The sequence below is a fragment of the Phyllobates terribilis genome, unplaced genomic scaffold (genome assembly GCF_046119375.1).
Source record: "Phyllobates terribilis strain yellow unplaced genomic scaffold, ASM4611937v1 Scaffold_9__5_contigs__length_417890890, whole genome shotgun sequence".
Classification (NCBI taxonomy): domain Eukaryota; kingdom Metazoa; phylum Chordata; class Amphibia; order Anura; family Dendrobatidae; genus Phyllobates; species Phyllobates terribilis.
In genome coordinates this window covers 378,456,450-378,468,513 of record NW_027362769.1, presented here as the reverse complement: position 1 = coordinate 378,468,513, position 12,064 = coordinate 378,456,450, and the positions used below count along the sequence as shown (strand labels likewise).

The window sequence follows — 12,064 nt, the reverse complement described above, 5'->3', positions numbered from 1 at the left end:
GGTTCAGACGACTCTAAAACAGCAAAAGGTTCAGACCACTCTAAAACAGCAAGAGGGTCAGACCACTCTAAAACAGCAAGAGGTTCAGACCACTCTAAAACAGCAAAAGGTTCAGACCACTCTAAAACAGCAAGAGGTTCAAACCACTCTAAAACAGCAAGAGGTTCAGACCACTCTAAAACAGCAAAAGGTTCAGACCACTCTAAAACAGCAAGAGGTTCAGACCACTCTAAAACAGCAAGAGGTTCAGACCACTCTAAAACAGCAAGAGGTTCAGACCACTCTAAACAGCAAGAGGTTCAGACCACTCTAAAACAGCTACAGGTTCAGACCACTCTAAAACAGCAAGAGGTTCAGACCACTCTAAAACAGCAAGAGGCTCAGACCACTCTAAAACAGCAAGAGGTTCAGACCACTCTAAAACAGCTAGAGGTTCAGACCACTCTAAAACAGCAAGAGGCTCAGACCACTCTAAAACAGCAAGAGGTTCAGACCACTCTAAAACAGCAAGAGGTTCAGATGAATCTAAAACAGCAAAAGGTTCAGAAACAGCAAGAGGTTCAGACCACTCTAAAACAGCAAGAGGTTCAGACCACTCTAAAACAGCTAGAGGTTCAGATGACTCTAAAACAGCAAGAGGTTCAGACCACTCTAAAACAGCAAGAGGTTCAGACCACTCTAAAACAGCTAGAGGTTCAGACCACTCTAAAACAGCAAGAAGTTCAGACCACTCTAAAACAGCAAGAGGTTCAGACCACTCTAAAACAGCAAGAGGTTCAGACCACTCTAAAACAGCAAGAGGTTCAGACCACTCTAAAACAGCAAAAGGTACAGACCACTCTAAAACAGCAAGAGGTTCAGACCACTCTAAAACAGCAAGAGGTTCAGACCACTCTAAAACAGCAAGAGGTTCAGACCACTCTAAAACAGCAAAAGGTTCAGACCACTCTAAAACAGCAAGAGGTTCAGACCACTCTAAAACAGCAAGAGGTTCAGACCACTCTAAACAGCAAGAGGTTCAGACGACTCTAAAACAGCAAGAGGTTCAGACGACTCTAAAACAGCAAGAGGTTCAGACCACTCTAAAACAGCAAGAGGTTCAGACCACTCTAAAACAGCAAGAAGTTCAGACCACTCTAAAACAGCAAGAGGTTCAGACCACTCTAAAACAGCAAGAGGTTCTGACCACTCTAAAACAGCAAGAGGCTTTTTATAAGACATTGAAGGGGTTTGAGGACGAGTTGTGATTACTCCGGTCCTAGAATAGTGATATCATCATCCAGCACTAGGACGGGCCCCATTTTGTGATCCCAAACACCCAAAGTTTAAGGCTACCAAAAACCAGCCAGATCAGGGTCCGGGGGTCCGGGCCTGTGTGGTGCGGTGCAGCGGGACTGATGTTTCCATTTCCCGCCTGTTCGTGGTGCCCTGTGGTTCTCCTCCGATTGTAGCCCCTCACACCCGGCCGCCGGGCAGCTGCTTCTTTTTTGCTTTGATATCAGATCCGTTGTCCCAGTCAGGATGATGAGGATTATTCCGGCTACTGCGGATGAGGTTTAGATCCTTGACCGCTGTTGGGACCAGCTGGGCGATGGTCATGGCGAGCTGGGGGGCAACAAGTGGCAGCCGGCTTTCTAAAAAGTCTGAACAGAAAAAACAATCTACAACAGAAATCCACAATGCAGGTCAATATCCGCGTGTAAAGTCCTGCAGCTTATGGATCATGTCTGGTACTATAATCGGCTGCAGATAAGCACACATAATACCGCCATATCGTTCTCACATAATCTCGCCACAGAGTGCTAATATAATACTGCCATATACAGCCCACACTAATAATATGCAATATCCCCCAAATCCTTATTATCAGGCACATGTAATACTGCTCTATGGTTAACCCATAATGCCATCAGATACTTCTCATATAATACCGCCATATAGATCACACATTATGGTGCCATATATGTACTCATATAATAGTGCCATATAGGTCTCATGCAATACCGTCAAATAGTTCTCACATAATAGCAACATATATTTCTTATATAATACTGCCATATAGACCACACATAATGCCACCATATATATTTCTTATATAATACTGCCATATAGACCACACATAATGCCGCCATATATATTTCTTATATAATACTGCCATATAGACCACACATAATGCCGCCATATATATTTCTTATATAATACTCCCATATAGACCACACATAATGCCGCCATATATATTTCTTAAATAATACTGCCATATAGACCACTCATAATGCCGCCATATATATTTCTTACATAATACTGCCATATAGACCACACATAATGCCGCCATATATATTTCTTACATAATACTGCCATATAGACCACACATAATGCCGCCATATATATTTCTTATATAATACTGCCATATAGACCACACACCACACATAATGCCACCATATATATATATATATATTTATTACATAATACCGCCATATAGTTCTAACATAATACTGTAACTGTACTGGCAAATAATAGCACTGAGGAACAATACTGTACGTTCCCAGTTTTCCCTGCAGTTCCCGTCCTCGAGGGGCTGAGAACAGACGCCATGGGCAGCTTCCCGTGCTCCACGTGCCACGCAGCGGCTGCCGCAGGAAGGTCACATGACACAAAGTCAGAGACGTCAATACTAATCGCTGTGAGCAATCTGCATCGACTTCTATGGGAAGTGTACACTGATTACTATGTACCAGGCACACACTGTATATAACTCTATTATTCAGTCAGGCTACTGTCTTCTGTTATCAGCCACTGTGCAGAGGTAAATGGTGGAATTAATCTTTACAGGCAGCTATTACCCTCTGGTATCACACTGCTGGGGGCTGCTCCTGTGCGATCACCAGATGCAGAAGGAAATGACATGGGAAGATTATTGCACAACGATGACATCACAACCTCACAATGTCACCCCTGTGTGATGTCATCACTGGTTCAGCTACAGCTTCTGCACTCAGCCTCAGGCTACAGGCATGGTGCTGCCGGCAAAGTACAAACGTCAGCACGGCATGGCGGTAAGGACGAGCATCCCCCAGACCCAGGAATGGGGGTGAAGTATTATGTGTGATCTATATGATGGCATTATGTGTGATCTATATGTCAATATTATTTGTGATGCATATGGCAGTATTATGTGTGATCTATATGACGGTATTATGTGTGATCTATATGGCAGTATTATGTGTGATCTATATGGCGGTATTATGTATGATTTATATGATGGTATTATGTGTGATCTATATGACGGTATTATGTGTGATCTATATGGCGGTATTATGTATGATTTATATGATGGTATTATGTGTGATTTATATGGCGGTATTATGTGTGATCTATATGGCGGTATTATGTGTGATCTATATGACGGTATTATGTGTGATCTATATGGAGGTATTATGTGTGATCTATATGACGGTATTATGTGTGATCTATATGGCGGTATTATGTGTGGTTTATATGATGGTATTATGTGTGATTTATATGGCGGTATTATGTGTGATCTATATGACAGTATTATGCGTGATCTATATGGCGGTATTATGTGTGATTTATATGATGGTATTATGTGTGATCTATATGGCGGTATTATGTGTGATCTATATGACGGTATTATGTGTGATCTATATGACAGTATTATGCGTGATCTATATGGCGGTATTATGTGTGATTTCTATGATGATGGTATTATGTGTGATCTATATGGCGGTATTATGTGTGATTTATATGGCAGTATTATGTGTAATCTATATGTCACTATTATGTGTGATGTATATGGTGGTATTATGTGTGATCTATATGGCGGTATTATGTGTGATTTATATGATGGTATTATGTGTGATTTATATGGCGGCATTATGTGTGATCTATATGACAGTATTATGTGTGATTTATTTGGCGGTATTATGTGTGATCTATAGGACAGTATTATGTGTGATTTATATGATGGTATTATGTGTGATTTATATGACAGTATTATGTGTGATCTATATGGCGGTATTATGTGTGATTTATATGGCAGTATTATGTGTAATCTATATGTCACTATTATGTGTGATGTATATGGTGGTATTATGTGTGATCTATATGGCGGTATTATGTGTGATTTATATGATGGTATTATGTGTGATTTATATGGCGGCATTATGTGTTGTCTATATGACAGTATTATGTGTGATTTATTTGGCGGTATTATGTGTGATCTATAGGACAGTATTATGTGTGATTTATATGATGGTATTATGTGTGATTTATATGACAGTATTATGTGTGATCTATATGGCGGTATTATGTGTGATCTATATGACGGTATTATGTGTTATCTATATGGCAGTATTATGTGAGAACACTATAGCAGTATTATCTGCAGAAAGGGGCTCCATTCTGGGGTAGTTCTGGCGGGGCACCTGTACACGGGTCTGGTGTAATATTGGGGGCAGCAGACCCCTGTTAGGTGCAGTCAGACGAGTGCTGGGGAGGCAGCTGAGGGCAGGGGCCTCACTTTCTGGCTGCTGTGGGTCTCCATTCCCCCAGCCTGCTTCCCAGCGTCGCCCCGGACTGCGCCTGTGGCTTTCACACATCGCCAGGACAGGATGGAGAAGACAGGATCTGAGGAGGGGAATGGGGTCTTTGCATGCAAAGTCTGGATCAGAACAGGCCATCAATCAGCAGAACTGTTTCCTGGATTTCTGTGGAGCAGACAAGCAGACGGTCCATCCATGTGTACAGAAGACAGCGCTTTATATACAATCCCCGCTGCTCCGCGCACCTAGCAGGGGGCCGCTCCTTCCTGGCTTCCACGAGACACTACAAAGTATCCGTGGCCTCTCCGCCGTGCCCCGCCGCCGGCCGTGCTGGCTATTGCCTAATATGGCGATATGGGCACCGGTGACTTCATGTCACGCGTTTTAAAGGGGCAGAGGAGACGGCAGGGTTAATGGCGCACAGCGTCCCGCTCCGTGTCCCGCCAGCCATCGCTAACACAATTAGGAAGCCGCTCGGCTTCGCTCCTACTAAATCACCATCATATCATGGAAAAAGTTCTCTCTCCCGGCCGCCTCTATACACAAAGCATCGGATGGAGAGTCATCGTCAGCCGGCGAGCCGTGTACACGACATTCATTATCTCCTAGTGATCACCAGGACCGGCAGATCGAGAATACCCGGCATCACTGGCAAGGCTGCACAATGTCCGCCGCTCACTGTGTGTGGCATCAGTGTGACGCCTCCATATAATATATCTATACGTGCAGCCTCCGCAGTAACGCCGGGGTCTCCGCATGTGAGAGTCTCAGCGGCAGAGCTAGCTTTGTCATAGGGGATCTAGGCTACTCCTATGGTATTAACCATCCAGAGCACACGACAAAGCCAGCTCTGCCGCAGGGTGAGAAGTGCGGGGCACAATATAATATCTGCTCGTCACAGCACCAAAGCACAGAAAACAATCCAGAAAGAGCAGCGCCGAGTATATAGGATCATCAGATCCATAAGGGTGAAGAGTTATATGGACGGAAATGGATGTTTAACACATAAAAGGCAAGAAAAATGTAAGATTATAGTTATAAGGCTGTAAGGTATTAGAATATAGGATGGATGGATAGATAGATAGATAAAAGATAGATAATAGATAGATAATAGATAGATGATAGATAGATGATAGATAGATAATAGATATAGATAGATAGATGATAGATAGATAATAGATAGATGATAGATAGATAATAGATGATAGATAGATAATAGATAGATGATAGATAATAGATAGATGATAGATAATAGATAGATGATAGATAGATGATAGATAATAGATAGATGATAGATAGATAATAGAGAGATAATAGATATATGATAGATAGATAATAGATAGATAATAGATAGATGATAGATAGATGATAGATAATAGATAGATAATAGATAGATGATAGATAGATAATAGATAGATAATAGATAGATGATAGATAATAGATAGATGATAGATAGATAGATAATAGATAGATAATAGATAGATAATAGATAGATGATAGATAATAGATAGATGATAGATAGATAATAGATAGATAATAGTGATAGATAAATGATAGAAAATAGATAGATGATAGATAGATAATAGATGATAGATAGATAATAGATAGATGATAGATAATAGATAGATGATAGATAATAGATAGATGATAGATAGATGATAGATAATAGATAGATGATAGATAGATAATAGAGAGATAATAGATATATGATAGATAGATAATAGATAGATAATAGATAGATGATAGATAGATGATAGATAATAGATAGATAATAGATAGATGATAGATAGATAATAGATAGATAATAGATAGATAATAGATAGATGATAGATAATAGATAGATGATAGATAGATAATAGATAGATAATAGATAGATAATAGATAATAGATAGATAATAGATAGATAATAGATAATAGATAGATAATAGATAATAGATAGATGATAGATAATAGTGATCCCCACAATCTCTTCCATCCTTGCCCTTTTCCCTTTATCCATAAATTTCAGTCCCATCAGCCTAGAACTTTCACACATCAAAGAATCCACAAGGACAATCCACAGAAGAACAAGATCCATCTGATCTGAACAAGTTTCTCCTCCTCCGTTATCACTACAGAGCGCGGATCCTCGGGAGATTCAGTTTCGGGGTCCAGGACCAGACCTCAGATCACCTCAGATTACATAAACTCACACCTAGTCCTAATCATCTCCCGAGGAAGTCATCAGAACGAGCCTTGTTCTCTCCAATCCACATCCAGACCCAATTGTCTTGTCTCAAGCTGTCACCATCGCAGATGTAGCAGGGCTGAGTTTGTCATACTAATGTAGGGTGACCTTATATCAGAGAGCTATCGCAACGTAGAAAGGACACAGCTGCGAAGAGTTAAGTGACAATTTCAGCTCTGCTGCATCTGTTTTTTCGATTTAAGCAGTCGGCCTGCTTCCCCTGTTGGAAACTTTCATCCAAAGAAAGCAAAAGCAACTTCGAAGCAGACGAATTAGAGAAACCATCATGATCATCACCACCAATTTCCTACCAGGTCCCTTCTCCTACGTGAGAGAATGAGGGATGTCGCAGAACGTTATAGAATTTCCAGGAAAGGATATGGGTTACAGACCAGTCTCAGACACCAGCTCCGTGGACGGGTGGTCTGCTTAAGCCAGAAGAATACAGTGGGAGCCAACGCTGGGTACGGGACCTGTTCACCTTCCTCAGATCCATGACCTTGTTCCCGACTCCTGCTCGAAGATCCTCCTGAGCCCAAACTTCCCAGAGCTGATTTCTCTGCACTTCCCCCGTCCTCATCTTCACCAGGGTCCCCCACCGGTGGCATGGGGGGTATAGGAACCCTGATATCATCTCCGGCCAGTGGCTGGAAAGGCTCTCTTCTCTCGCCATCAGTCATGATAGCAAACGGCACCTGAAGAAGAGGAGCACAGAAATACATTAAGGTCTATAGGTTGGTCAACCCAAAAAGAGTATCACAATGGTCAATAAAGGACTCGATGGTTAATGTTTATGGTCATTCATTTGAAGAAGGTGGCCAAACACATTGGATGGAAGTAGGTTGAACAATTGTTCATCGAACTATCGGCTGGTGAAGGATCATTTTGGCGAAGTAGCTGAACACACTTTAGGATGAACAATCTTTTAGCAAATGTTCTTCCAAAGAAATAACTTTAGCCCGGCTAAACTAAATTTTAACTGTCCAAAGTTTGTTATGGTTGAAATGATCTATTTTCATCGCATTTAGTCTAAGGTATATGGACCTTTCTTCAACGACCACCCAGAGAACACCACCTCCTAAAAACATCTGGAAAGGTCAAGAAATCTTCTTCTTACTCATACACGGAAAAGATGGATCAATATAAATATGGCTGTTATTCCCACTCCCATGGTTGGTTAGATTCAACTTTCTTAATGGCAAATCCTGTTCCGCAGAACAATTTACCCTTCAGGAGACCAGAAGACATCTAATGGTCTTCACTCAAACTGATATTAGTAATCACGAGGGTGAAAGGGATAAGAATAAGATTTCAGACTAGACTACTATAGGTATATTTTCCCTTCCGGAGTAGACTACCTACAGGATCTGTAATGGTCTTCATCCAAGCTAATGTTAGGAAGGTGAAGATCATTATAGGTCCTGTAAGAAGTCCATGACTAAAGGTAGATTTGTCTTTCAGGAGTGGACTAGTTAGAGGACCTATAATAGTGTCTATGATGGTCTTCACTTAAGCTGAAATTGATAAGTAAGAGGGTGAAAGAAAAGAAGAATTGAGGATTGCTTATTTTTATTGTAGCTTAAGAAGTTCTTTAAGGCTCCTCATCAAGGTAGATTTGCCCTTCAGGAGTTGTCTACCTATAGGACCTGTAATGGTCTTCACCCAAGCTGATGTTAGGAAGGTAAAGACCATTAGAGGTCCTGTGATAAGTCCATGACTAAAGGTAGACTTGCCTTTCAGGAGTGGACGACTTAGAGGGCCCATAATAGTGTCTATGTTGGTCTTTACTTAAGCTGAAAATGATAAGGAAGAGGGTGAAAGAAAAGAAGAATTGAGAATTCCTCATTTTTATTGTAGGGTAAGAAGTTCTTTAAGGCTCCTCATCAAGGTAGATTTGCCCCTCAGGAGTGGACTACCTACAAGACCTGTAAAGGTCTTCACCCAAGCTGAAGTTAGGAAAGTGAAGACCATTACAGGTCCTGTAGGTAGTTCATGACTAATGGTGGATTTGCCTTTCAGGAGTCGACTACTTAGAGGATCTGTACTGGTGTCCATGTTGGTCTTCACCTAAACTGATTTTAGTAATCAATAAGGTGAAAGGAATTAAAGGAGAGAAGACTTAAGGATTCCATCTTTTTATTCTAGGGTAAGATTCCTCACCTTTGGTTGAGGGACATCTTTGGCTGATGGACACTATGGCTGACGGACATTATGAGTGGAGAAAAGAGTAACTGGCGCCCTATATCATGATACCATATTCATTGATTCTATCAAGCCAAGGTTTCTGAAAATTCTTGGTCCACCCTTCCCCAGTGAGAAGGCTTCACCGTTCTACCAAGAAGAACCTACAATGTCCTAAAGTGTGTCCAAAATCAGCATTCGACCAAGCACTAAAATCCAGCATTGAGAATAAGGGAAGTGGAAAATGTCAAGAAAATACATATCACTAATAAACAGATGGTACAAAGAAGAAGGAGGTGGCAGGGAGGACCATACATTTCAAGGAACGTAACGAGACAAGGGCAGAAAGAAGACAATGGGAGAGATTATTGCGGGATCCCACAGATGAGATGGTAGAATTGGGAGAAGCGCATGGAAGCCTATAACGTAATAACCCATATAGGTGTTATAACGGGGCACCCTCCATAGGAGACATGTGCCATGCCCACCACACTGTCCCTCAATTACTAATAATTCAAGGGGATTTTCTGCATCTGATGAATGAAAATGATTTCTGCATGGCAAAAAGAAAAGTATCTGAGGCTCTTTGTCTGGCAGCGGGCACTCCCTGATAGTGATGCCAATTCCTGCCTGGCAGGAACCCCTTCCACTTTGGGAAGCCTGATGTCTATAGAAATGTGATCATTCCCTCTAATAAGCCTTGAGCATATGATGCCCATCACAAGTGGTCCTTAAAGGGTATAGACATGTGGCCGATATACCCGACCCCATATCCGACTTAGAGGTTACTAGGCTCAAAATATCTAATTGGCTACAATATAGAGCTCCAAGGGATGTATATACAATCCCTCCCATATATTATCCAGTATCTTTGCCCAGACAGAGACAATGTATAATGTATACAAAGAATATCGCTATGAAATATGAATATACAGCGCAGCATATACAATGTACATATGATGTATGGGCAGATGCGATACAGAGTGTATACCTGTGTACATAATACAGTCATATATTTATAATGACCCTATAGATCATATAGTGCATGCTGTCTGAGCAGCACTGAGTATGCACAGGCGAGCTATGTAATGTATACAGTTTACAGACGGCCAATGTACAGTAGACACATACTATACATACAATATATCCCAAGCTGCTTTTTGCCATTGCCCTGTTATATGAAGGCTTATAATGATTGCCTGTGCCCAAATTAGGAAGAGATGTGTTTGTGAAAAGTGAAAAACAGGCTGAAGACTTGAGCAGGGCTGGGGAGAGGGAATTGGTTCCTGATGTGCCTTTGCTGGGGTACAACATATGTGCATGCTAAATAAGTTAACTTAAGGCTTACATAAAAATCCCAGAGCCTTTACTGGTAATGATGACACTCTATTAACCAATTAATGTCCCCTCCCCTTCCCTTTACAATAACAAGATACAATGTATCATCTGCCGCAACCAACATTCTATCTTCTTCCACATTAGTATCAATTGTCGCCTTCCCTGGTCCGTGCCATGAATCGAAAGGGTTAATGATCCATGTCCAACCTTGATACTTCAATGCTTCCCTTTCTCAAAAGGGTTAAAAAAAAAAAGAAACCCTTATATACCCCAAACTAGAGTTGCCCACCCAGTAGCACCTATTAGGGACTTGAGACATCTTTGATGACCAGGTGCCATCAAAAGAACTTTACTCACCCTACCAGATCCACAGCTTCTAATGATGGTGGTAACCCAATCACGAAGGTGCCACTCAGCACCCCTAGTGTTAAAATACCTTACCCACCCTAGCTGATTGCCAGCTTTTGATAATGGTACCCTAAAAACTTAAGCTCAGAATCATATATCCTACTACTGTGGTCCCATAGTAGTGGGTGATGGTAACGCAAACACAGGTGCCACTCTAAGGGTTAAAAGCACGCACCCGCCTAATAGTCCAGTAGCACTCGATGATGATCCACTTAGGTGTCACACAGCAGTATAAGGGTTAAAAGTCCAAATCCACCCCAAAAGCTTGGTGTAAAATGGTACAGGTGCCACCTGGCAACATTAGAATTAAAGGTACCCAGCCCTTCCTATTAGTTCTACTGCTGATGGTACCCCAAACACTTGGTGCCTGAGCACCAAAAGAGACCCCCTGAGCCCAAAACCTCCAGGGAGTGACCCTACAATGTGGTGGGCGCCCATCTAGTGCCAATCGTGTCCTTACCTTAATTTAACGGAATCCTGGCTTCCCAAAAGCATAGCTCACCTCCACTTTTACATGAAATCCCAAAGTAATAATAAGGGGGTGGAGGAAGGGGTAAGAGGTCCCCCCTCTGAGAGCCAAACAAAAAGGTGTATATCCAAAGATGGCAGGGGGCTCCAGGTGGGATGTAAGTAGGCAGGGTGTGTGCCCTGATGAGTACAATCCAAGGGTTGGTAAATCCAGCACAATCCAAAAAAAAGGGTCTTCTTCTTGATCCAGTGAGTGAGTTCTGGTGATGTTAGAGGTGGTGGTGTTGGGGGGGTCTTGGATCAGGATGGGGGTATGTGGCTAACTTGGAGTTTAAGCTCTTTGCAGTAGGGAAAGCATTCACTCCTCATCCCAGCAAAGCCTTAACAGAACTGAGCAGGAAACTTGTACTCATGTACCAGGAGGGAGGAGAGAAAGCTACTAGGGATGAGGGAGGGAGGAGAGGAGGAGAGCTAGGGGGAGGTGGACACAGAGGAGGAGGAGGGGGATGCTGCTGCTATTGCTGGAGAGGTGTTGCTTTAAGAGCAGGACACCTCTGCATGGAGGTGATTCCTGGATAGAGTATCAACCCCTCCCCAACCTCACCCTAAATCAGACTGCCCTCCTCTGACAATCCCAGGGGGGCTCAGGTGAGAACATGTGTTCTCCCATTGTCTCATCCCCTAAAGGTGAGGGCAGCTGGGGACTGTCACCATGCAGACACATGTGCCACCCAGCACTGCCATCCTCATTTATGCAGCGTCAGCCTATAGCATCCGGCATCATTACTGCTACTTTATTACTATTGTTTCTGTGTTATCTGAATTTATATTATTTACTAGCATTCCTACCATTTGCATTCATTTCATTATTCTTTTTAATGAT

The 12,064-nt window shown here is 42.1% G+C and overlaps 1 protein-coding gene across 3 annotated transcripts in view; it reads right to left on the bottom strand.

The window, feature by feature from the left end:
* The window catches only part of CACNA1H (calcium voltage-gated channel subunit alpha1 H), a 606,200-nt gene extending 594,597 nt beyond the window's left edge, over positions 1–11,603 (bottom strand). For 2 of the 3 annotated variants that reach the window (XM_073648440.1, XM_073648441.1), the window contains exons 1-2: positions 11,174–11,602; positions 7,169–7,481 (exon numbers count right to left, since the gene is read on the bottom strand). In XM_073648440.1, the coding sequence (XP_073504541.1) occupies positions 7,169–7,466 (298 nt within the window). In that variant the 5' untranslated portion in view covers positions 7,467–7,481; positions 11,174–11,602. Of the gene's footprint in view, positions 1–7,168; positions 7,482–11,173 lie in introns of all 3 variants that reach the window. The other variant, XM_073648442.1, reaches the window with a different exon arrangement.
* Between the last annotated feature and the right edge of the window lie 461 nt (positions 11,604–12,064).